Here is a 26,713-nt window from a genome sequence, read left to right as displayed (position 1 = left end):
CTTTGGCGAGCAGATGATTTTTTTGCAGTGATCATATTGGAAACGAAACTTTTTATATCTTTTTTATTCCGACTTCCATAGTACTTTTCCACATTTGTTCCGTTTGCAAACCAAATAAGGGAAGGAACCCGCGTAATTTGCAAGTTCTCACAAATTTCCATTCCACTTGTGCAGTCATATTCCGCAATGCAAACGTTTGTTTCATTTATCAATTCTGAAGCAAGTTCTTTCCAAATTGCATAAAAAAAGATACATGACACACAATCCGATGCATAAAATTTAACGAAGAAGGTTCCATTGTTCATATAGGAGTAAAAGTTATTTAAACTTAGCTTAAAAACCTTGCCAGCTATACAGCGACTTTCGCTTACTTGCATTGGAAAACTATTATATTTTGAATTATCATTTGATATTATGTATTTAGTTAATAATTCAAGTTGGTTTTCAAAGTTATTAATTACTCTTATCCCACCACTTTTTTCAATCCAAAGCCATTGCGGATATTGATTAATTTGTCTTCTTATGCAATGTTTGAAATATTTCCTACAGTCAATTGAAACCACTGCGCGCAGAGTGGTCAGATGAAGTTCTTCAAGAGTTTCATCCAGGATAGTTGGCATCCTAGGACATCCGCTGCACGATGATAGATAGTACTCGACAAGGACATCTCCTTGCTTTTGATATTGGTTCAGTAATTTGGGATCAATATCTTCGACTGAATTGTTTCGCAGCTGTCCAATCGATACGGCTGGCAAACATAACAAAAATAGCAAAACCTCTTTCATTTTAAACATTCAATTTAGAATACGACAAATAAATCAATACTTCCAAAAAACATTGAGAACGTAGAGTTATAAGATGAAAAAACAGTTTTTGTATACTCTGTAAAAACTTTTTACTGAAGCGTCATATTCCATTTACAATTGATCGTAATCAATACTCGAACTACAAGCCCAGTCCGGCAGTTCTGTTTCGTACTCCCAGCCAACACCCTGTAAAAAAGTTTTAATTTAAAACGAAGCCCTAAAAAGGCAGTGTTTACAACGAACCCTGTATTTCCAAGCATGCAAGTACATGATGAGATCCTTTGTGCCGGGGTCCCTGTAGTTTATCTTGCATTCAGAACATTGTGGGTCCGAAGTTGTCTTTTTTGGATCGAATGATCTGTCTGGCTCTTCATAGCACGTTTGAGTGGCAGTCTGTGTAGTAGGATATAACCATTGTATTCTACAGACTTGTACAAATATTGTTAATTACTTACTGCGTTATTTGGTTCAAGTGTTTCCGAAATCACAGGCGCGGCGGTCTCACTATTCAAAGGGTTTTCTACTACTGAAGTACTTGTTGCTCCGCCTTTTATTTCTGCTGATACGATTTGATCTCCTTCCAAGCCCAACCAGTTTTCGGCATTATGAATGCTAATTAAGTTACTGATCAACTGCTCTTCGGTTATTCCACCGATATCTCCACCTTTGCCTTTTAATGGTCCAAAAACTTCATGGTTGTACAAGGGATCATTTGAAATGGGATAGCCTGTGGAATACGAGTGTTATAATTGCATCGAATGATCTCTTTATTACTCACCTAGGTATTGTAAATGCACTCGTATTTGGTGCATTCGTCCTGTTAGGGGTTTGCACAAAACAATACTATCACTGCCCACTTCGCCAATTCGTTTAAATGTGGTTTTACAGTCCTTGCCCTTTGGTGAAACCTTACAAACACCGATCTTGTAGCTCACGACATCGATTTTCTCATTGCATTCAACTGTGCCACTAAGAAAGATATGCAAATTGAATACAAATTTAAAAGATTAGATGCACATACATACGTATTGAAAAGTAATTTTTTGACTTACTCTGGAAAGCGTCCCTCAACGCGGCAAACATATTCCTTCTGCACTTGTCTAGTTCGGATTTGCAGCTCCAGTTCGCGGGCTCTTTCAGCAGTCCGTCCAAACAAAAGAAGGCCAGACGTAAGTCGATCCAGTCTGTGGATGGTTCGCAGGTTCTTTAAGTTGTGCTCCTTGGCCAGGATGAACACCACCGTGTTATGTCTATATCGCCCACAAGGGTGTACCTGAAATAGTACGATTATTATTATATTCTTTGGCGTTTAAATGAGTATACTTACAGGTATCGATGCTGGCTTATTCACAACCACAATATCCTTGTCCATGTACACAATCTTGATGGGCTGTGAAGTAACAGGGACTTCGTGTCTAGAATGCAAATGTGTGCATATTCAAATGATGTTTCCTACTGATGCTTACCTATGCACCACATTGGCCAGCAGATCGTTATGTTTGATTTTGTAGTCCTTGGGAACCTTCTCATAATTGACAGTCAATTTCCCTGCCTCCAGGCTGCGCTCATATTCCTCTGGCGGAGCAGCTCGGAATTCACGGACAAATACATCCAGAATTTTCTCATCAACCCAACGACCTTTGGCGAACGTCGTGAATGTGAAAAAATAGGGATACACCTTTCGCAGACCTGTAGATTGTGATAATTACATCATGGGACATTTTTTAAGATGGGTTTTAAAAATGTGTGGCATACCGTTTTCAAAATAATAAGAGGTTTCGTCGTATCTTTCATCGCTGAATCCAGGACGCTTGGTCTTAAGTCCATTGGCATCTAGTTTTACTTTTTTTACATGGCCTTCGTCATCTGCGCTGCTAGCTTTTCGTTTTTCCGCCAGAATTTCTTTTGTTTGCGTTTCAGACTTTTCCTCTGATAGGGAAATCTGTAAGATACAAAAAATTCATTTTATATATGTATATATCCTGTTTATATGAACTAAGCTGGATAGCTGCTTACTATTTAGAAAATTCCCTAAGATTTAAGGACCACCACTTCAAGATGCAGAAAATACGAAAGCATTACGTGACATATACATACATATGTATGTATGTATGTATGCTTAACAGGTTATCAGCTTTTAACACATGGGAGCCTTGATTCCGGTGTTTGTGTGCAAACAACTCCTTGCTTTGGATGGAAGGAATTAAGCTGGCTAAGCTTAATTTTCAGACAGACTGTTTGGTTATCCTTGTTGCACACGAAAAGGAAAACAAAAACTACAAAATTGGCTTTGAACCAGCAGAATTGTGTTAGTTACTGGTCCAACAGCCAATAGGTTTTAGCCAGGAAGCAAACATAGACAAAAGTCCATAATTAAACAGGTAGGAGGTGCTATGTTTTGTGAGGCAGTTTACTTCTTGTCACTTCTGGCAATTTTCCAATCAGTTCTTGTGCTCGTTCGTAAACTTTTTGCTTGCCTCTGCAAATATGGTTGGCTTGAGCCAAACACCAACAATTTATACCACTTGCATTTGGCATGCCGCTTTTTGTAAACAAATCCACACTTCTTCTTCTTTACATTCACCTACATTGATAACACAACCTTGACACGGCGTTGCCAGACCGATTTACTGGGGGCAGCCCCATTGGGTTAATTTGGCGCATTGGAGTTATCACAGGACATTCGAAAGTGTCATCTCTAAACGTTTTTTATACTATTTATGGTTTATACACATTTATTTAATATATTTTAAATAGTTATGCAACGCCTTTTAATTTATCTCACAGTTTTCTTTGTCTGGGGGTACTAAAGCCTGCAAATGAATTGCTTTTAATTGCTCCAAGTCAATTATATAATAATTGCAACAAAACTATTACTATTATTATGGGGATACAATCAAAGCCTATTATTTGAAGTAACTATTCAACGCTGCCACCGTTATGCTAAATTTAATGCAAAAACGATATAAAATAAGTTTTATATCGCAAAATATAACCGCCTTTGCATAAATGAAAAAAAAACAAATAAAATAAAAATATTCTGTCCGTGCAAAAAGCTCAGAAAGAACTAAAGATATTTTACATGTTCGAATCACACGGCTTATGTTTTCCTAATTACTACATTTCTATACATTTATAATTTCGTTAATTGCGCAAAGTGTGCCTGATCCACAAAGCCACTTAGCCCGAAAGCAGCCGTTCCTCCTTCTTAGTTCCTCAGTTTGATGGCGCAAGCCAGTGCCAGTGGAATGGAAAATGGCCAGGACTGCAGCCGACCAAGACTTAGAGGGATTTTCCTCTTCCTGCAACCAGTATCCAGTACCCAGCCGCCAGCAGCGGTGGTTTTCGTAATGTGTGTTTACATGGTATTGTAAGAATTATAAAAACGACTGGCCCAAAAGGCGCATCGCGGAAACAATGAGGACCGCACTTAGGATACCCGGATACCCATACCCAAGCACCCGCCTGAAAGCACAAGGCACTGACACTAATAATTGCGGAAACATCACGACCAACAGACCAACTTGACAAAAGTAGCTCGTTAGGCAGCCACCGCGATGGCGGGACACTAGAAACCCGCTGAGGCCCCCCAAAAAGAACTAATTATGACAAATCCGCGGTAAAGTATATACGTAGGTAAGTGAAACGAGTCCGTCCGTCTGTCCAGTTGGTCCCCATCCTCACACATAACTTAACTCCTTGCGTGAGCACGATAACCCAGACGATATCCTTGAATCATCCCCCTATATTTTATATATACATACATATTTACGTATGCGTATGCATACACCATGTTAATCCGAGATGCCCGGTTTTTAGTTTATTGATTGTTTAATTAGCGAGAGAGAATTAGGAAGGGGTTTGCGCTTTAAGTGTACACCCGGGCTAAATATTTAAGGCCATTTGCCACTGTCACGTACGAGTCAGTTGAGGTGGAGGAACCAGCGAACAAAACCAGCAAAAAGCCCAAAACTTGCATGCTTGTACGGTTTTTGTGGGCCATTAAGGGTTTTGTCTAAAATCTGGTTTTTGTTGCACATCTTAGCAGAGCCCTAAATTTTTAAGAATGTACTGACGCCTAAGGGTGGCTTTAAATTTCTATGCCGTCCAGAACGTTGACTCTGCTGCAGCCACTGCAGTCTCGTTTATTGGGGCATTTGTGACTCAAAGTCTCGTAAAAGTAGCTTAAATCTCCAGGTGCCTGGGTGCTGCTACTCCTCCCTGCTCCACCGCATGTTTATATCCAATTTTATGACTTTCGAAACTTTAAGATAATAGAATAAAACTGATATAAACCCATTTTTCGCACACGAATGTGTGGGAGTCACGCAACGAAGTTTAAGCGTTGCCTTTACTTATTGGTATTAACTATTTTGAAACTTTCCCAAAGACTTCAAAATTCTTGACATATTCTGAAGAATATATACAACCCACCCACTTTTAGCTCCAATCAAAACTCTAATTTTCTGTGGGCAAACGTGTTTCACAAGGCCACACCTTTCATACTCAGGTTTCGCGTTTATTACGTCAAGTAAGTTTCAACATATTTAACAATTGAAATTGACGCTTAATTCAGCCCTAATTAATTGTTTAAATTAATGCAGCAAATTGCATTTGCTGCTCCCTGATTAGCTTTTTAATTAAGTTTTAAGTGCGCGATTGGAGCTGCTGCATTGAAATTTCCCTCGACACCAATAATACTGCATAAGTGAGGACAGGAATCCGAATCCACACAATTTGCGAGCAGACCGGACTAAATTGTTTTGGGCATTCGATTCCCCCAAGATAAATATGCTCTTTTACTAGCTGCGAATCGGTCAAAGTTCGAGAACTGGTCGCAAATCGCGGTTTCCTAGCTGACCTGGCGCTGTAAAGCGGGTAAATAAATGGGAATTATTAATGGAGGGCCCACTCCATGGTAAACAAACTTGCATTTAATCAAGTCCAGCTTACCTTCATATATTCTTGATAATAGGTTTAACATATGTATGTAAAATGTTATACTAGAACGACTATGAGAACGAACACTTTTAGCTAATCTGCTATTATAAAAGCTAATGTTTTATAAGAATACTATCAAATGTAGTGCTATATTACACTATGTTTATGTAGCTCTTTATAGCGAACTCTAATTCCGAGTATTTTTCTTCAGAGTATCTATACATTTCGTATTAAAGAATTGAGGAAACGAAAGCATATAATATTTAACTTTCTTGAACAAATCTAAGCCCAAAAAAAAATTAGTTTAATAGCATGGTAACATATATGCACGCTTGTAGTAGATTTTAGATTTCCTAAATAAATTCCTAAAATTACAATAAACTTTTACAATGCATATTTTTTTTTTATAAAATAGTGTTTTCTATTGTAGAAGTAGACTAGATAAACTCAATATTCTTGAATTCGAGATATATGTATAATAAAACACATTTTTAGTAACCAGAAAACATGACACATAGATCTTATCACTACTCACCGGTGGATCTTTGCTTTTGGCTGGATTCCCATCCGTATCATCTGGAAACCACACGCATTCGGGGGACTCTTCCCGATCGGTGATGTTGCCGCCTGAAGACGGATTTGTGGACAGCATGTGGCGGTGCAGGAATATGTTCTCCACGTCCACGGATGAGGCATCTCCATGTTGGGTCTGCGCGTTTCTCAAAAGTTTGGGGCTTTGCATTTTCGCCAGGCACGATAATTGTTTATAGTCTCTGACTTGCGGCCGATTAACAAGAATATCTGAGCAACGCTATAAAGGTAACAACAAGTTAGTCAACACGTGCACAGACTGTAGTTCAATATACAGAAACACTCTGCTTAATGCGATAATTCAACTGAATAAGTTAAATGATACATTAATTCATAACACAAACAGCACTTGCCAAACGAAAAACGCCACTAAATTGCCGCAAAAACCGCATGAAAACTACGTTTTTATGCCGAAAGCAAACAAAACCAAAACATTGCCTATCGATAAGCGCGCGAACCACTGATTCGCGGGAATTGAACCGCATTAGGGGTATTTGCACGGAACTGGCTGGGTTTTGAAAACCACTCGAAACCGTTTTTGAAATGATAAGGAACAATGATCTAATTAAGTTTCAACTTGTGTTAAAAGTTATTTCAAGTGATTGCGCTCATTTATTATCAAAAATTTGACAGTTTTTTGTTAACAATTCTGAGATTGGTAAAGGTTTTAAAGCAGCTATATAAAGCACTAGATATTGAACTTAAACCTAGAAATCCTCAAGCTGGACGCTGATAACATCCAGTTCTCTTATATTTATACCCAATTAACAAGTACTCGAATTGAAATCAGGACTGCCAGCAGTCATAAAGAAGTTAATTTATAACTGCCTGCAGTATCGCGTATAATATACGAGCCGAGTTACTTTTTATCCAGCCTTAAGGCTTAATTACATTAACGTGTTCCCATATTTGGTAACTGCATACATGTGTGCGAACATGCATGTGGGAGAGTAATATGAGGCCCAGCGCACCTTTCTATATATACTCTATATATACTTTATATACAGGTTGGTAAAAGATCTGTGTTGTTTATAAACACGCGGTTGATGGGCATGTTTAGAGGCAAAGCTTTTCTATGAAAGCGAGAAAAAAACGCGATGTCGTCATTTTTAGTTTTGTCCAGGCGAAAAGTCAATTTAGAACAGTAGCTCAAATGTGCAGGTGTGTGTGCGGGCTCTCCACACACATACACCAACACACCAATGCGGATAGGGAGAAATTTAATGGGTGAGCTGGCGCACACCTACAAAATATCGTGCTGATTTAATCACTTTCTTCGTTTTCACAAACGAACGTCAACTCCTCACACACAAATACACACACACACTTACTTGCTCGCACACACCCACACACACGCACACACACACCAACCCCTGTTTATTCAGGATGAGCCCTATAGCTTTTTAGCCATATAGCCCCATAGCCAGTGGCCATTAAATGTTGCCTCAAATGACGGGCAAGCCTTTTCTTTGTTGTTCGCTTTCGTGACCAACCGCGTTTCAAGGAGACCTCCACTCTATATAGTCCATATAGTCCATAGCGTCTGGATCTGAATGGAATGGTCCGTGCGAAAGTGGGTGAGTTTCGGAAAACAAAAGTCACGCAGTCAAACACGCAATTCGCGGAGCCTTAGCCCAAATTTGATCAAACATAATGCCTTCTGTGTTTTGGCTACCGCTAATTGGAAAAAATTATTAAAACTAATGTAACTATCTTGGAGTTGTTTCAATGCTCTTTGCTTATCAAATGATCAACATGAGCTTGGTTGAGAATTTTTCAAGAGGCTTTTCCTCTAATTTGCTGACCTATTTGTTGCCTACTTTTTGGCGCTCAGAAACGGATATCAAGTGAATGTCCTTTTTTTAATGTTTAAAATACATCCATCAATTTGAGTGCTTTGAAAGTCTGTTATAAAAGAAAACAAGCTCTTAATTTCAAGATATAAACTTCTTCATCGTCATAAGCTCTACGTTGCAAATTTCACTTCTGGTGAATCAGATCTCTCAAACTTTTGTTTCACATCATCATCAGCAGAAACATTCTTTTGTTATTTTTTTTTTTATCACAGTGTCAATTGGAAAAGGCAACGCATTGTTTTCAAAATGCGCATGTTGGTATGTGATTTTTGAGGAATTATTTCGAATGATTATTTGGTACAAGTCGTAACTGATATTTCAAGGCAATGGCTGCAACACCAGAAGCTTGATTTTGAATATGAAATTGCCTCGAGCATTCCAGCAATGTTTATTTTATATGAGTAAGTGTGGGTGTGTCAGAGGACACTTACCATTTGTTAAGAGGAATTGTGTCAAATGGTCCCTGTGGCTTTGCAAGCACATCAGTGTGTTGATAGAAAAATTCAAGAGCAACTTATTCCACATCGAATGGAATTAAACTGACCACTTGCAAATTTTTGTTGTGTAAGTTTTTTAAAAATTTGTAGACAATATTAAAACTAATTTTGTATGTCAAAAAACCATTGCAGTACTGATTCCTGGCCTAATATATAAAATCACTTTATTTTTTAAAAATTCTTTGAAAGTAACGTTGAAATGTGTTGCATGCTGGCAACCATATGTTGCATGTTGCAGTTCCATATCAAATCCAACAACAACCAATTCGCCCAATATTTAATTTGAATGCGAAAGGTAGATTTTGTTATAGCAAAGGCGTTTTAGCACGAAAAACAAAATCAAACTAATTGCTAATTCAATGGTTATGCAACAAATAAATAGTTTGCCAAAATAGATTTTAATTGGTGCACTTCAAAATAGACAGACATTCTAAAAACAACCGCAATTACTTGACTATGCTCAATAAATTAAATTATTTTTTATTTATTTTTTTTACGCGCTGCTTTCTGGCGCATAAGTTAAGTTTTACAAAAAGGAGAGCCCGATGAACTCAATTTTACATTTTTTTAAAAAGCATTATTTAAATAATTACAAGGCAATAACTTAATAGATGTTTGTAGATAAGCATTTAAATCCTTACAACTTACCTTTGCATCAAACAAGTTACGAAAGTTCGATAACGCAACCAAACTCACCACACAACTCACAACTTATGTACAGTGGACCGAAAAAGCATTTCGGGAAATGATTTTGAGAAATGAATTTCGGCTACTTGACATTTACATTTTGTACCTGAATAGTACAAACTTTTTAGTTATGATGTCGTAATACGCTTACCCCAAAAACTTACTTATAAATGAATGAATATAAAGAACTATTTTTAGTATCTATTTAACTAATGAAAAACTGATAACTCTATTATTATAACTCGTATATTATATTATAGCCCAAAATAACTACAAGGCAAAATTTGTACATTTCAGAATGTTCGTAAATTGCATAAAACATTTAGCACGGGATCCAACCCAAAATTTGTACATCCAAGCGTGCTGTCTGCCCCACTGTGCAGTGGTAAATTCACCACGACGGCGAACGGCAACCCAAGTTTGTTATGTTTGCGCCAAGTTTTCAGCTTTCATTCGGTGTTTTGGATTCGGACAGACTAGAAGTAGATGCTGCCGCGTGAATGCCATCGTCGGTCAGGTATTAAAACGTGACACTACATTCGCGTGTGATTCCCCCCAGTTTGTAATCAAATTGTGCTTAAAAAACATTCAAAATGCTTTGATTACTTTGCGAAGGTTGTGGAATAGATCTAAAACAGTATGCAACTGAAATCGATGTGGATGTGATGGTTCTATTATTTTTCAAAAGCATAATTAATGTGAGGAGCCTGCAAACAAAGTACACTAAAAATACAAAAAGGAAACATGATTTTGACAGAACATAATTGCTATATGTTGTGAACGATCAAAAGCGCCGACATTTTGGCAGAAGAATACAAAATTTTCATCATAGAAACAATAATTTTCCATAACCCATCATATTATGACACATTTTATTGGAATTTTAGTGGCTGAAACTATGGAACTTTGAATGAAATGGTGCGAAAAATTAGGCCTCCGTTAGAATTCATTGCTATATAGACAGATTATTATGCGCTTATTAATAGGAACATAACAATCTAATAACCTTTTTCCATTGGAACACAAAACGGTCCATTAAAAATATTGTGTTGTGCTCTATGAAATTCTTTGAGCCGTTTTAGTTTAGCATTTTCGTTACCAACAGTTTGGAAATGAATTTACCTTCCGCGAGCGCACATATACAAATTTTCCTATAAATATAAAAGTAGCTCTCACTAAAGTGTTGTTCTTGCTTTTAAGCCCATGATCTATTGTCATCCTGGTGATTTTCAGATCTGGGGACTTACACACGAGCGTTCACACGCGCGTGTATATAGGATGATTTTATTTTTTGAAAATTCTTTCTTCCCATTGTCTACATAATATAGTTATGCAAGAATTTTTGTTTGAGAAATTGTACTAAAACCACTCGAATAGATGAAGATACACAATTGTGGCTGATAAAATGGAACTAAGACAAAAGAAGACTGATGACAAAAATGAGTGTGCCTATATCTGCGTCTCTATGTACATTCTTGCGTCCTAAGACATCTTGCGTCCGAAAATCTCTAAAATTCTGGTATCTTGTCGATAGCGAGTGGACCTAGTAATATACAAAAACTTAATTTAGCACAAGCTGCTAGCGCAAATGAAAATGTTTACACGTGCGCATTTGTGCCATTTGTCTCAGTAGGTGGTGAGGTATATATGCACCCATATGACGTATGTATGTGTGTGGTATATACCTGATTCCGATGCTTTCTAAACATTCAAAATCTTGAGCCGATATCCTAATGCCTTGCCTTGTGCGAGAGTATACGTATTATTCCATTACACATCCATACACCCCGGTATATAGATATAGGCACCCATACGCAATTCTTCTTGCCAGAATTCTGACAGACGCATGTACGCGTCTGAATGTAGGTTTATACGTATTCTAGAGGATATATTAGACTTTGTCTCGTGCAATTAGAGTAGCCGAATAGCAGATGGCCCCCGCGTGTATTCTAAATGTATTTTCAAAGATTCCATTATCGTTTGGCTCCCATTTTGCATGGGATTCATTTAACTCTCATGGGTAAAGAAATTCTTTGATCCAATGCTACTATGGCCAATGAAAATATTGTTCTTAAAAACACATGATCGCCTCATAGACAAAGTTAATGCAGTGCAAAGGCTAATCAACATATTGTTCCGACTTTTTTGTGTGTACTATTTGTATTTTTTATTTTTTAACGGCAATTCGCTAATAGAAACCACAAATTAGCGGATTTCGTGGAGCCTCATATCCACGTTTTATACACCCAAGAATAGGTGTTCATAAACACTATAAAAAATAAATAAGCAGTTTGTTTAGGTTTTTAATTCGCATTATACAACCCTAAAATCGCTTCGACTTTTCAAATAAAACAGTCGAAGCAGCATCTGTACATCTGTATAACCAAGACAATTTGTAAACACGTACACAACGATATGTAATTGACTTTAAGAGCCATAATGCTTTCGCATGGACTGCGCAATCAAAGTAAACAGTTGATCGTATAACTCGGGAACGTATCCGTGAAGTTTACCAAACGAACCGATATTAATGTCATTTCCGAAAATACCCATCCCATCTGCAGTTTCCTCTCAGTGAAGTGAATAATAGCCCAGGCGCGTGTTAACAATGCAGAATTCCCCGGCTCCTTGTGCCTGGTACTTGCCCTGGTCCCTGGCCGCCCAGCAGCACCAGCAGAAGATGCTGCAGATGCAGTCGCCGTTTCTGGACAAGATGGGGGCCACCTCGGTGGGCGGCATCTTCGCCGGCCAGCCGCAGATGCAGCAGCAACTGTCGCCCAATACGGCAGCAGCACCGCCGGCAAACTACCAGCAGCCCGCTTTGCATCCAAGCGCCGCTCCAGGAGCACACTTCCACATGGGATCCCCATACAGCCACCTGGCACCGCAGCTGCTGAACGCCGGCCAGCTGAACCAGAACGCGCTCATGCACTCCGCCATGTTCCCCTCCCTGCCACTTGGAGCCTACTATGCACCCGCCGCCGGCGGTGGTCACACGGCCTTTGGTGGCGTTCCCCTGACATCGGCTGCCCAGCAATCGCTACTGGCCGCCACTGGAGGAGCACCGACTGGCCACTTGGCCACCCAACAGACGGCTGCCCAAGTGCCTGTCCAGGTGCCGGTGCAGATGACCCAGCGGGCAGCTCCTGCCGCCTGCTCCATGGTCCAGCCACTCAACTGCCTGCCGCACCAGGAACTGAATCACCTGTCGTCCATCAATCTCAACCTGCTGCGCAGCCCGGCTCCTCCGCTCCCAGCCATCCAGGTCTTGCCAAGTGCCGAGGTGCCGATTAATAAAAAGGTGAGCTGCAGTTTGCTTAGTACTTGTAATGATAGGCACTATTCGTACTTGAGCGAAGGCTAGTACTTAAATTACGCAGACAGCTACACTGAGCGAAAATGTAGAAATATGAGTGAATATAAAATAACTTTCTAATAAGGGTCTCACAAAGCAACATAATCTTTAAGCTGGAAATATTTCTTGAAGAAGGGAGAAGCATTTTGGAATTATCTTTGCTTTTTTTTGTTTTCTTGATGGCTCAGCTTAAGATTTATTTACTTGATTGGCATACTCAATCATTTATTGTGGAATGTACATGTTTCTTAGTTCAAGAACAACAAGAAAAATAAATCTTTTTAATGAGAAAAATAATGGATGGATCATTTGTTTAATCAAGACATAAACATAGAAAGTACTTGAGTTCTTTATGCAACTATAAATAAATTCCAACTCCAAATAAAAACGTTGATCACTTACGAATTCGCGCCTAAATAATTCTTTGCTTACGAAACATGGCAGTGATTTACAATTTCACACTTAATGCACGAAGTGCACTCGATTTCCTTTCTATAATCCACAATTAAAATGTAATCCCGCGAGTGAGCAAATAAAAACCTAACCACCACTAATTGGTCTTCCCAGCGCTGATGTTGCCCCATAACGAGATGTTGCACAATTCGAGCCGACAACGATGTCAAAATTAATAACAAATTATTTCACATTTGAAAGCATATGGTCGTGTGTTGTTGGTTGACTCAACATTATTTAACAATAAAATCTTCTCGATCCGTTTTTGTTTTAAGAGCCAGTTGCGTTGCGTTTTTTAGCCTGCACACGCAGCTCTTGGCTTTCAGATTTTTAAATTTTCCGCATGGCTAAAGCCGCCTTATAATATAACTACTTACTTACTTACCCGCTATTTGCGGTGCCGCAGTGGCTATCTTTTGAAACCCGATGATTTCATAAGCCAAGTAGTGGTGAGCGGGCAGCCGAATGAGCTGGTCAAGGTTATAGTCGGCTATAGCCTTACTCCGAACATATAGCCAACTAGTAGAGTAGCTTCCAGATGTAGATAGATGTACGATGTTTTCCATTGTTTAATGCACATGGGCTGTTTGCACAGCGCAGTGTCTATAACTTTACACTTGCCGGCGGATGACCATGAAAATCAAGTTAGTTGCATCTGCGAGATAGCTCACGTTTGTAGATACATATGTATGTGGGCAGGGAGTATCTGCTGGATGTAGCTGGTTCAAGGGGCAGAGTATTTGCTTACATTACTGATTGACTACTAGAACAAAGTGCTTCCAAGAAATCTTTTGATAGAATGATTGAAATGATTCATAATAACCCATTTGAGATAACCCCTTGAAAACGCCATACGTAAGCCACTGCAAGCGGCTGCCAGATGCACACAAGTCGGCTAATATCGCATAGAATTTCAGAGTGTGATCTCGGTTTTCGATTCGCAGCCGCCAAGAACGGGAAAATCGCATCATTTATGGCTAAGTAGGCAAGAAGCGCCGTTATGGGACAACTTGAGTAGGATGTCATTGGACCATTCCTGCAGCCTGATCGTCTGAATTCTTACACTTGTCGGGCTAAATGCATTCGTCAACAAGTTGCCATGTTTGGAATAAGCCCACTTACTGGAATCTAGTTTACTCAATCAAAACTGGCTTAAGTTTATACAGTTAAGCCCGATACAAATCACTTGGGCAATTTAATTGCTAGCACTCGTACGCCGCCACAATTCTCAGAATGGCTGCAAATGTTGGTTGAAGTCGGTTTGGAATCTATGAAAGTTCAGTAAACTCGAAAGATAGCATATTTAAAGTTGAGTTTCCAATACCAAAAGGTTGGTACTGCTGTAGCAAAGTGCCAATGTCATTTTCATGTTCAGAAATTAAAACCATTTTCAGTGTCACATGCTCACCGTGTCCAAGTTTTTCTTATTGTTTTCCATTTTTCTTCGATGTTCTAGCAGCCAGATCTAGTTATCTTAAGCCCATTATATCAGCCATTTCAATGACGTAGTTCAGGCTTTTGAAAAATGTTTTGTTTACAAGTAGCGGCGTATCGTATGAATATACTTTTCCATGCGCAGAACAAATGCGTAATCTCTTTTAAAATTGATGTTAAATAGGAATGTCCGATGCGGGGCAGAACTAACACTGTATGATGAGTGCTCTTGAAAATAGATAATTAATATATAGCCATGGGTGGGTGGTGGTCACGTGTAGTGCTCACTTCTCTTAGTTTCCACCATTCAGCATTCAGTTTTCCGCTTTTCCACTTTTCCGCTTTTCCAGACATTCGCCGATCCGTTCGCACCTTGCGCAACACATTGGTGTGCAGGCGATAAAAGCGTGCCGCCCGCGATTTGTACTTCGCCCCCCGTCTCTGCCCCCCTGCCACCGCAGCTTCTCCATGAACAGCCTTGGGGTGGGCGGACTCATAAATATGTTCCGGGTGCCAGAATGAGACACTATACACTCGTACATATATTTTCCAAGCGGCCGGCATCGCCCCCGCACCGCACTTGCTTATATCAAAGAGCCAAATGCTGTTTTTCACAATTTGCCGACAGCAAAAATACCTCGGAAATGCAAGCGAACATTTTGGAATAAAGGAACAAATTTAGAATATGATAGAATATGTACTAACTTCACTGAAGCTATTTCCGTGGCAGTTCCGGAGAAACCAATATACTCCGTGCGCGCAGCCATCAGGTATAATTGGATATGCATTATGCGGCTATCTCTGTATGTGCATATGCTCATGAATATATGCAAATGTCTGCTTATATATATATCTAACATACTTATAGAATTTCCATATACATTAGCAATGATCATCGTATGTGGATGTGGATGTGGATGTGGATGTGATTGTGCCATGTGGGATGGGGATGGGGATGGGGATGGGAATGGGAATGGGGACCGCCGTGCGCCAAGATCGCTGGCAACAGGTCGCCGCTGTTGAATGATTCAATTAATTGATCATCTTCGTTTATACTCAGCTCCCATGGATGAGTGGACGTGGAAAGCGTGTAGGAGGTCTTCATTCATTTGTGTTCAATGGATACGAGTATCATCACCGGTAATTGGCCAACACGAGCGCAATACGCATTTCATTCGACCGATCATCAAATTTGACGCAACTAATTTCGGGATAGTCAGATTTCGAGTTTTATTTTTTTAAGAAACAAAAAAAGGGGGGAATATTTCGACTTTGAACGCTGCCCCAGGAGCATGTGGATCTCGGATGTTATTAGTTGATGTGTTTTAAATTCTTGTGTCAATCAGAAGTGATTTATTTTTAGTGGAGGACATGCACTAATGTAGCGTAGCAAATATTTACTGCCCGCCTGTTTGTACATCACTTTAGTTGCCTTGTATAAACGCAAACTTGTTGCCAGCAGGTGTTTACTGCTCAAATTAAACAAAAATAAACAATTATCTGCTAGTCTCATCTCAAGTTGATCAAAACTGGCAATTACATGGCGCGAGATGAGCGCAGCTACTGAAATTTGCGGATACATACATGTCGTATGTTTAGCTACTTTATTTTAACCGGAATTTCTGATGAGTTGCACTTAGATGATGTTCAAGTCATGATGGTTTTCTAATGCCCAACAAACTAAAGAAATAGTTCTCAAGCTCATAAATTAAACATTTCATTTCGAATTTCATTACATCCGGTAATAAATTAGAAATTCGATCTGAAACGTTCAATATTTCATTACATTTTCCAAAACAAATATGAGCCGTTTCCATTGCTATTAAATCCGATTTAAATCAAATTTTTGACATATTATGATGCCGAGAAATAAAAGTCTAAATGGGCATTATGGTAAATAAGATATCATAGACACGACCCAAAAAATACTTGCAGTTAGTTTTTACCATGGTTTTAGGTTTATTTTGGGTTAGTACAGCGGCGCTAGTATATGTTCGGCTGTTCATAATGTTCATAATCTAAATTTAAAACGTATTCATATACTTCGAGTGTATCTTCTGTGCATTGTTCTGGGTTGAGATGGTTTTTCAAATATGCACGGTGTACACGGTCATGCATATGTGTATCCACGCGTTTTAGACCCATTGTAACTGGGGGGATTTCGCCGAGCATCGTACCCCGCACCGGACGGCGGAGATGAGATCTCTTCTCATGGTATCTCATGGTATCCCATGGTATCCCCCGTGGTCGTGGTTGTGGTCCGTGGTCTGTGGCTCTCCCGCGCGTCTTTTTGGGCATGCAACATGTTTCCATCACCCGTTGGGCGCACTGCCAACGAAAGCAACGAGGAGAGGAATGCCATAATGGAGTAATGCGACTAGCGGATACCGGGCACTTGAAAATCATATACCCTCTTGTGGGCCATAAGCTGCTCAATGACTTTATTTCTGTGGTGTTCAATACTTATATTTAATACTTCAAAATTAAATGTATAAGAAATTGTAGTTTTATTTTTGAAAACATGTCCACCTAGTTTTGTTTGATCTCTGGTAAGACATGAATTATTTATCTTTTAGTTTCCAAACTAAAATGTTTCCCCCTTTGGGCAAAACAAGGTCGGTTTGACTACCTAGTTTCAAGTACATCTATTTTAAATTGTCCAATATACTCCGCTTACCTTCGAATACCGTGCATAAAAGACAAGCGTCAGCCAATAGTAGCTCTATGAAGGCACCAGACATATAAGCGTCGAAGCCAAGTACATATCCCAAACTGTTTATAAATATATATGTGTTCCTAGAACAATATTTAGGTATCTGTACGAACTTACGTAATATAAAGCATAATGTAACATAAGACCTGCTGACTTGCCCACCAAGAGCATCTCACTTTGACCCAAATGGATTGGGACTACTAAAGATTAATTGAGGGGAAATAAACAAAACGATATCCATTGAAATGGAGGAGAAAGTGAAAATAGATTTTGGGAATATTTCGGTTGATCAGGTTTAGAGGTCGAGGTAAAATTTTGATAATATCTTTATTCTTAATTCTAAATGAATTATATATTTATGTACTACTTATTACAGACTACTTCTCCAAGGGACTCTGAGAATCTAAAAATCAAGGTTCCCGAGAAGCGGAAAACAGATGATAACGATCAAATAAAAGAACTAAAGAAAGTAAGTATCTTTTAATGACCTATCATTTATATATAATATATAATTTTGAAAGAGATTAACTAATAAGTCATGTTATTTTTTTCCAGGCTAAGCTGGAGACAAAAGCTTTGAAGGCTAAGAGACCGGGATTCACGGATGAAAGATACCAGGAAACATCCTACTTTATGGAAAATGGTAAGGCATTCTGCACATCCCAGAAGAACTATTGTATGAAATGCCTTTGTAAATAGGACTTCGCAAGGTATATCCGTACTACTTCACATTCACAACATTTACAAAGGGTCGCTGGGTGGGCGAAAAGATATTGGATATATTCTCCCGGGAATTTCGGGCACATCCAGCGGAGGAATATGAACGTTGTATTCAAACTGGCACACTGACAGTCAACTTTGAGAAGGTGCCCATTGACTACCGGCTGAAACACAACGATCTACTCGCAAATATTGTTCACAGGTAATTTAAAGTGCGTACTTCATATATTTATATATGAAGTTTATATTCATAATGTGTTCTGTGTATTTTCTCCATAACCCGTCGATTCTAAATGTGTTCTTCACCAAAAAAGCAAAGTAACGCTACAAATGATATACATTGCCCAGATTGATGTACCTTGTACTGTCCAAAAATCATCAATTTCAATAAATAATCCATAGTTTATAAATGCCTAATAACTTAAAAACCTCTTTATGATTTTTTGACTTTTTAATATAAATAATAATTGTTTTTAATTTGTGAAACATACTTACAATTCATAACTTAACCAAACTAAGTAACTCAAATTAAAGTCTTCTTCTCTATCACTTATACTATTAGAAAGAAATAAAAAGTAACACAAACTTTTTATACCCATAACCATGTATTTGAAAGCCTTTCAAGATACAGCCCATTAAAACAGACAGCAGTGAGCCAATGAATGGCCTCATAAAAGTAGCCCATCCATTTAGCATATCTTAATAATCTTCCCGATCTCTAGTGATACAGCCGACGGAGATGATATATCGAACTAACCCCAGTTTCATGGCTATCTTTACAGACACGAAGTTCCTGTGACTTGTCAACCAATTAAAATTGTGCATATGGATGAGGACATTGTAGTTGTAAATAAGCCAGCATCGATACCTGTAAGTGGCTTAAACGACCGCCATGTTACACATTTAATACAAAATAGTCAATTACTTCGACTTTAGGCTGTATTTTAATGTTATCACTACTGTCAACAAAAAAAAACCTACTTCCTGCACATCTGTATACGCCGATTTTAATGATCAGCTATTATATGAGATATCTAAGCATTCCTTGTGCTCCCATTTTTACAGGTACATCCCTGTGGACGTTATAGGCACAACACCGTAGTCTTCATACTGGCCAAGGAGTTCAATCTGAAGAACCTACGCACAATTCACCGACTTGATCGCTTGACATCTGGACTTCTACTATTTGGACGCAGTCCAAAGAAGGCGCGCCAAATGGAGCAGCAGATTCGCAACAGACAGGTGGAGAAGGAGTATATCTGCCGAGTGGAGGGCGTTTTTCCAGAGTGAGTAAAATTCCCAACTTCAAAGGCCTTTTAAGTAGCTAGCATTTGTGCAATTCTCAGTGGCATCGTGGAGTGCAAGGAGCCCATTGAAGTAGTCAGCTACAAGATTGGCGTGTGCAAAGTATCGTCGAAGGGCAAGGATTGCACCACGACTTTCCAGAAACTTTCCCAAAACGGCAGCACCAGTGTGGTACTCTGCAAGCCCCTCACTGGCCGAATGCATCAGATCAGAGTGCACTTGCAATACCTAGGTGAGATAATCCCGAAGAAGCTGTGCCCCCAACACAGATTACTAAATGTAAGTGTTTTTCCCCGAAGGTTATCCCATTCTGAACGATCCACTGTACAATCACGAAGTCTTCGGTCCGCAAAAAGGACGATCCGGAGATATAGGTGGAAAGTCAGACGAAGAGCTTATACGAGATCTCATAAACATACACAACGCGGAGAACTGGCTGGGCATCGATTGTGACTCGGATATATCCATGTTCAAGACCGCCAAGGACGAGGCCGATCGGGAAAGTCTCAGCAGTGAGCACACTTCCGGTGCGTTGACCTACATATATGGTATCTTATGATGCAGCGTATCTAATATCTTTTGACACCTTTCAGTTGTTCATCACAGCGATGATGATGGGTGTGTCAATTCCCGGGAAACTACACCACCTTGCACGGAGGCCCAGCAGTCCGAAAATAGTGTTAAACTAATAGAACGCACCAATGCAGTCAAGGAGTATCCGCTTGTGGCACAGAAGTCTTCCTCGGATAGCTGCCCAGCTCCTTTGGATGCAGTGGAGCTTCCATTGAGTGCAGGTGGATGCAATGTGAACAAGGTAACAGTGGATGAGCATTGCTACGAGTGCAAAGTGCACTATCGTGATCCGAAATCAAAGGACCTTATAATGTATCTGCACGCATGGAAGTACAAGGTGTGTGACTATACTCAAGGCCTAAAGTATGAACTCTAATCTCTAATATGTTAACCAACTTTTTTAGGGCCCTGGATGGGAGTATGAAACGGAGTTACCGAATTGGGCCCGCAACGATTGGGACCAATTAGACTCGGCATGAGTACACAATACTGCATATGTTAGCAACCAAACAGACCAAAATCAACAAAATTATATATATCATACATGAAAGATGTGCCTTTAAGATTGGATAGCATGCGTACGCTTCTGTTAATGCGTTATACGATAATATTTATGTACACAAAGGCGTTTAGATCGATTGTATTATTATATACGCATTCTAGAATCCTATCAAGTTCACAATCAACCACAAATAGGCTAATCAAAGAGCTGAAAAGACGTGCAAATAAATTCGAAGCTTTTACTACGAAATACTAGGTATATTTATATGTATACAAGACATGCACTTATCTGAATTAATGATATGTGAAAGGCAATATATTATACTGTAATCGGAATAGACAACTTTATAGAAATTAGTTTATATGAGTGTAAAGCAAAATCATATACGGAAAAGTGAATATAAATAAAATTTTACAAATGTTTCTTAGAAAATGTGCTGCTTTTCCTTGAAGGAATTCAAGCCATACAAAATTATATATTTAAATGGTGTTTGGATGGTAAGTGGTTAAACATTGAAGTCCCTGAAAACCCAACGAATGAGAAAACTAGACGCAATTAAATCTAGAATAAGAACAAATGAAACTAAACGACTTGCCCCTTTGCCATGAAAGTTTCCAACTTTTTTCATTAAATTGCGCTTTGGCATTCCACTACTTCTTTCTCCTTCAAAAGTAATAGATGCATTTTTTATTAAAGAGGGTAAACATACAAGCACTTGCACCCTTATATGTACTAAATGGACTTTTGTTACCCCTTGTGGCACGAAAGTTATTAAACATTTGTGCAACGACTGCAGATCCTACACCACACATGTATATTTAAGTAAGTTCGCGCCCCTGGCTCCAAATTAAAATTGGGGTTAGCTTTATTAAATATGAATGCATGATTAATATTGAGTCATCCGCATTGCAATTCTGGACCGTCCGTCGTTGAAATTCTCACTGCAGAGTAATAAGAAGTTAGTTTATTGGTGCACAATATCCTGAAATTGATCTAGTTTAATGAATTGAAATATATATGCTCTTCTTGATGGATGATTATCTCAGAGAATCTTCTCTGACCGCAATTTCAAACGTACGCCCTTAAGAAACACATAAATCAAGTCCCATTGCCTGAGGACAAAGGAGTTTCTCTCCTTGAAACGTACATGGTTGGTCATTCTAATTTATAAACAGAATGTATTGTTATGCTAGTAAGTATCTACACACACAAATTCAAGGAAGCTTCAGCAGCAGGAAATTCAGCAATTTCTGCTCATTTTGTGGTAAAATACTTGTGGCAGATACTTCAGAAATCATCCAAAGATTAGATTACTCATTAAATTTTATTAAACATATACTTTCGTTGCTCTGCAGTAAAGAGCGCATTTACGCTGGTGTCAAGTATACAATGAATGTTCTGATTTCCATTGGACTCAGTTCGATAATATACTCCTGATTGCTGCTATCTGCCTTGAAGGAGTTGTAAGGACCCTCAGTCGCCTTGGAGCTGCGTCCCTCGTCCTTTTTGTCCTGCTGCGAGTCAGTTTCGCGTCTAATGCGGTTACTCTCGGCACCCAGTTGACCAGCTGGCAGGGCTTCATCTGCGTACTTAACAGCCAACATGGGTTTCTCGGCACTTAGTAGGTGAACGGACTCAGCGGGTTGCGAGAATGTGGCATATGTGTTAACCGCGGCTTCTTCAGGATCCGGCGCAAACTGGAGTCGTCGACTTTCGTCCAGCCAGGCATTGCCATCCAAAGTGGTTTCGCGGATGCCCTCGACCTCGAAGGCACTCAGCACGTTCTTGACATTGAACTGAGCGGGCTGGGAGTAGGATGCATCTTCGCCGTTCTCCAAGATGTGCTCAAAGCGCACCAGGAGTTGGTTCTCGTGCCAGGGCTCCAGGGTAAGCAGGTGCACGGGTTTCGGCAGAACCAATGAAATTCCGCTAAACTGCAAGATTTAAATCCAAATAAAATAAAATATTTTCTAAGTACTCCAGCCACTTACGGTATTAGTAAATGCTGTTTGCCATTCGTCGGCACTGTAATCCTCCATGTTGCTGAAGAACTTCCATGTGGGCAGCAGTTTCTCCAGCTGGGTTAGCCTCTCGATTCCCTTGAGGGAAACACCTTCCCGATCCGTGGACTTTCCGAAGAACAGATGGTGTTTGCCTCGAGCAATCAGTCCATCGCCAAACTCAGTCTCATTCAGAGCCTCGCCCACGCCAAAGGCATCGTCCTTCAACAGACGACGGTGAACCATCAGTTCCAAGGATCCGTCCTTCAAGGAGCTGCCTCCCTGGGCTCTGTCCGTAAGGATGGCCATACGGGCAGTGTCGTCCTCCAGATCTATTTTAGTCGTAATGGGATAGTAATTGCCGGCCACTGCTTCGTTGATTTTCACACTCCACGTGTCGCGATGGTTGATTTTCCTCTTGATCATCTCGCGACCTGTAAGAAGTAATTTGGGCCTGAGAATCTGATCCTGACACCTATGATATGCCTAGGTATTACCATTGGAATCGGTGCGGAAAATGCCGTCCGACGCGATGTCCGAGTTGAAGCGAGTAATGACCTCCTTGCCAATGCCATCATTAATGGGAATGGGTCCAACCAGCCACTCAAACTCAGCGTATGAATCCTTGTTGTAAACTCGCACCACCTGGCTAATCCAATTGTTGAACTTCTGATGCACCTCATGCACCAGATCGCCCTTGTAGACTTCGATTTCGACTTGGTCGGTGGCAAAGTGTATCTTGTCCTCGTTGGGTCGGAAGATGTAGGCACCGGATGAACGATTGAGGAACTCTGCATTATTTCCAACAGCACCCTCGTAGAACAGGAAATCCTGACTGACCAATCTAGTAAGGCCATCGGCTGTGACTTCCGAAAGGAAACCATTGGTGTCGAACCCAAGTTGAATGTGCTGGAAACATAAACAAATATAAATAAATATAGGTACATATATACATTTGTGTTAATCGGATAACTTACACTATTTCCAATCACTGTAACGCTGGAAGTTCGCTTCGGCAAGGCCCTGGAAACAGTGCTACCCTCAGTACTACCCTCACTACTGTCCAGTTTCTCAACATAATATGTGCGGTATCCCAGGGGCGGAATGTTGGTGGCTAGGAAAACGATTTCGTATTTGGCTGTGGAGTTCCTGTGCTTAATGTCGATCAGCACCTGGGGAATCGGAACGGCTTGGCTTTCCAAAGTAATACCTGTAAGTAGTGATAACATGTTAACAACGAACTTCTTGCCGTTTTCGCTCGGCAACATACCCTTGTTATCAATGATTTTGTAGTTGGACTCTGGCACAGGAATCCTCACATACTCATTGACCGTGTGAGCCAGCGGATTGTAGAGGGTTAGGGCAAATCTATCGTTGACCTCGGAGACGGGACAGGAGGTGATGTTCAGCAGGGCACAGGTCTTGAACTCGAAAACATATTTGGCCGATTTATCCTTGACATTTTCCTTTGATTGGACAGTCAGTTGATTCAAGACATTGCGAGTGGTAGCTCCACAGGCCCGGAAGGCGACACTCATTCGCTTGGCATAGTCCAGAGCCACCTTTTCCTTCTCGGTTCCAGTTATGGCATCGTGGTGCTGCATTATGCCGAGGGTTTCCCGCATAAAGGTCAAGTGGGAATCGAATTCTTCGGGTTTCTGTGGCGCCAGAGCACTCAACTGCTTGCAAATCTGCAGGAAGTGATTGCCATCCCGCTCGAATCGCTTCAGAGTGGGTCGCGATGTGAAGTAACCCGTCCAGTAGGCATGTGGATCGGAGGCATATGGGAAGAAGTCATCGCTCTTGCTGGGCCAAGTGATGCCAGCATCGTGCAGCGATTTCAGATAGCACGAGGGAGTGGAGTACAGTAGGTTTATGTTCGAACCATTTGCCTGGCGTTCATTGGCATATCTATGGGTCGGTAGAAACAGGAACTATGTAGTACAGACCATGCCTTATCTCATTGCTAAGCTCTGTCAAGGAAAGCCCCTACTTACTTAATCAGTTTGTCCAGGTTCTTGTACCACATATCAGCGTTCTGGTAGTGGAAATCCTCACCCATGGTCAGAATCACATTGGGAGTGCGATAGTGTTCGGCCATTTTCGTAACGTACGCCAGGAAAGTATCCACCTGTTTTTTTCACACACACATGGCAGTCAAATTAAACTGGGTTTTTTCATGGAAACGACGGCACAGTTTTGGACAGAACAATTTCGAATTTGAAGGGGCTTTCTTTAACAGTTAGCTGCGAGAGGACATAACAATAGGCAATTACCGTATCAACTTGTCGAGGTTCTTATAGTAGACATGGGCAGCCTGGTATGTGAAATCACCGCCCATTGTGACAATGATATTGTTGGTGCGGTAGTATTGGGATTGGGTCTTGGCGAAATCCAAAAACGTATCGATCTAATGATGGGAATGGGATACACGAATGAAAGACATAACAGAAGCTCAACCAATGCCAAAAGTAAAACATAGAATAGACCACAAATGGTATCAGTTCTTACGCGCTCTTTAACATTATTATCGGGACTGTGTTTGCCATCAATGATGGGTTGATCGTTGCAAAGGATATCGAAGCAGAAGCCATCTGGTGCCTGGTAGTTGTTGTAGAGGGCGCCACTGAACAGATCCGCTTCCTCTCCTGAAATGTATCAAGTATATTTATAAAAAGGTCTTACAATAGATGAGAGTTACCTACCCAAATTGGCTGAACCATGCCATATCATCTCCGCATTCTTGGTCATTAGGCGCTCGTCCTTATCCTGATAGTCCAGTCGTCCGAAGAACATTCCATCGAAGCCCATTTGCGCGAACATGGATGCCATTTCCCTGGAGTGACCAAAGGGATCTATTTGCCATCCCACCCGCGGACGTCCGCACTCTCCAAAGGTGTCATTCAAAAGTCTGCAAGTGGAACACTCAGTAAATAGCTACTCATGATTTACCATTGCATTTGGACTGGTGCAAACCTCAATCCCCAGGAGAACTGATCGATCACACTCTGGTAATGGGTGGTGGCCTCGTCATTCATGCTCCAGGCGCCGCCAATGAATTCAAGTCTTCCTTGCTCCACCAACATCTTCACTGCATCCTGGACTTTGGGCTTCTGCTCCTTCCACCACTTGAAGAAGAAGGCAGACTCCACATAGATGAAACGTTTCTCCGGATCCCGGAGCAGAGCCTCCACCACCGAATCGATAATATACTGGACTCCAGCCTTTTGGATTCTGGTCTCGCTGCCATAGTAGTACTGGTCGACGGTCTTCAGCCAACCCACGTCGTCATGGGTGTGGGCCACCAGGTGCACGTTCAGCATGTTGGGTTTCGTTGGATGGCAGCTCTGAAATAAATATTTAAGTTCCCTATTTAATCCTCTTAATCCCACTCAGAACATCTAACTATGCTGTATATATCTTATATGTATTCTATCTTTTTTACGATTTTGTGCAGTGTAGCGACACTCAACTCTCTGGTTCTTTCTCATTTTTCTCTTTCGCTTATCGGTGCAAATACGAATACTAGCTTGTAAAATGAACAGGCCTCTCTTATTTTTTTATTATTTGCATGAAACGAAGTATACTGTGTTCGGAAAAAGTCTGAGTTTGCCGGCAAATTGTATATACCCCGGGTATATATACATTGTACCCGTAATCAGTTCCATTCTCACATTAAACTCGACCTGTATTTTAAGGCTGCGCAGCAAGCAACCTGTTGCATGCCCCACCACTTGTATGCCTTTCTCTAAGAACGGTTTCAGTAACTTACCTGATAGCCGCACTGGGATGCCCTTTGTTGAATACTTCGCAAATCGGCATCGTGTATCAGGCAGCCGAGGACGCAAAAGAACGCCAGCCACACCGAAGTCTTCGCAGACATTGCAGTTTTCGTATTATTGATTTACGTTTGTGCTGTTTACATTCAAGTCTTGATTTTTCACTTGCACAGTATAGTCCGATATACACACACACACAGGCTGCGGGAAGAGCCGACTTATAGAGGAAGTTCCAACCGTACCAAGCGATCGCATCGGCCTCTCAATGCGGACTGCTCAAACTGAGACCGCAAACTCAGCTCGAGACCTTCTTCTACTTGAGAATTGAGAATGATTCTGTATTGCCACCCAGTACATACGAATATTGAGAAAGTGAGCAAGTATTCCCATTCCCACACATATGTCTGTACTTGGGATCGTTTGTATGTAGGTATGTGCGATAATTCGCCGGGTAGAAATACTGATAGGCTTGTAAAGTATGTACATGTGCGCTCTTAAGTA

General features: G+C 40.5%; 3 protein-coding genes across 10 annotated transcripts; 1 reads left to right on the top strand and 2 right to left on the bottom strand.

The window, feature by feature from the left end:
- Positions 1–392: 392 nt before the first annotated feature.
- Positions 393–6,797, bottom strand: LOC6527137 (RNA pseudouridylate synthase domain-containing protein 2). 6 transcript variants are annotated; one of them, XM_015198131.3, is made up of 10 exons: positions 6,692–6,797; positions 6,283–6,558; positions 2,562–2,748; positions 2,273–2,495; positions 2,134–2,221; positions 1,859–2,079; positions 1,585–1,775; positions 1,262–1,533; positions 1,050–1,199; positions 393–992 (listed from the first exon to the last, which is right to left on the bottom strand). In XM_015198131.3, exons 1-10 carry the CDS (start codon positions 6,728–6,730, stop codon positions 918–920), a joined length of 1,722 nt encoding a protein of 573 aa, XP_015053617.1. In that variant the 5' UTR covers positions 6,731–6,797; the 3' UTR covers positions 393–917. The 6 variants fall into 6 exon arrangements, with proteins under 6 accessions (XP_015053617.1, XP_015053620.1, XP_039226767.1 ...); XM_015198134.3 differs by lacking the exon at positions 6,692–6,797 and having other exon boundaries at positions 6,283–6,662; XM_039370833.2 differs by lacking the exons at positions 6,283–6,558; positions 6,692–6,797 and adding an exon at positions 3,336–3,359.
- Positions 6,798–9,743: 2,946 nt separating this feature from the next.
- LOC6527138 (RNA pseudouridylate synthase domain-containing protein 2) lies at positions 9,744–20,865 on the top strand. 2 transcript variants are annotated; one of them, XM_015197698.2, is made up of 11 exons: positions 9,746–9,895; positions 11,943–12,679; positions 17,710–17,802; positions 17,889–17,976; positions 18,033–18,255; positions 18,836–18,923; positions 19,119–19,339; positions 19,400–19,590; positions 19,658–19,885; positions 19,952–20,268; positions 20,336–20,865. In XM_015197698.2, the coding sequence occupies exons 2-11, from the start codon at positions 11,987–11,989 to the stop codon at positions 20,408–20,410; spliced, it is 2,217 nt and encodes a 738-aa protein (XP_015053184.1). In that variant the 5' UTR covers positions 9,746–9,895; positions 11,943–11,986; the 3' UTR covers positions 20,411–20,865. The 2 variants fall into 2 exon arrangements, with proteins under 2 accessions (XP_015053183.1, XP_015053184.1); XM_015197697.3 differs by lacking the exons at positions 18,836–18,923; positions 19,400–19,590; positions 19,658–19,885; positions 19,952–20,268; positions 20,336–20,865 and having other exon boundaries at positions 9,744–9,895; positions 19,119–19,300.
- An 873-nt stretch (positions 20,866–21,738) lies between these two features.
- LOC26535515 (lysosomal alpha-mannosidase) lies at positions 21,739–26,492 on the bottom strand. 2 transcript variants are annotated; one of them, XM_039370830.1, is made up of 10 exons: positions 26,206–26,492; positions 25,410–25,780; positions 25,139–25,344; positions 24,945–25,081; positions 24,431–24,564; positions 23,704–24,344; positions 23,411–23,643; positions 22,931–23,342; positions 22,425–22,867; positions 21,739–22,367 (listed from the first exon to the last, which is right to left on the bottom strand). In XM_039370830.1, exons 1-10 carry the CDS (start codon positions 26,314–26,316, stop codon positions 21,801–21,803), a joined length of 3,255 nt encoding a protein of 1,084 aa, XP_039226764.1. In that variant the 5' UTR covers positions 26,317–26,492; the 3' UTR covers positions 21,739–21,800. The 2 variants fall into 2 exon arrangements, with proteins under 2 accessions (XP_039226764.1, XP_015054631.2); XM_015199145.2 differs by lacking the exon at positions 24,431–24,564 and adding an exon at positions 24,710–24,843 and having other exon boundaries at positions 26,206–26,491.
- Positions 26,493–26,713: the final 221 nt, after the last annotated feature.

This window comes from Drosophila yakuba, chromosome 2L, assembly GCF_016746365.2.
Source record: "Drosophila yakuba strain Tai18E2 chromosome 2L, Prin_Dyak_Tai18E2_2.1, whole genome shotgun sequence".
NCBI lineage: Eukaryota > Metazoa > Arthropoda > Insecta > Diptera > Drosophilidae > Drosophila > Drosophila yakuba.
Note: the sequence above shows the minus strand (reverse complement) of the source record. Positions and strands in the feature narration are given on the sequence as shown.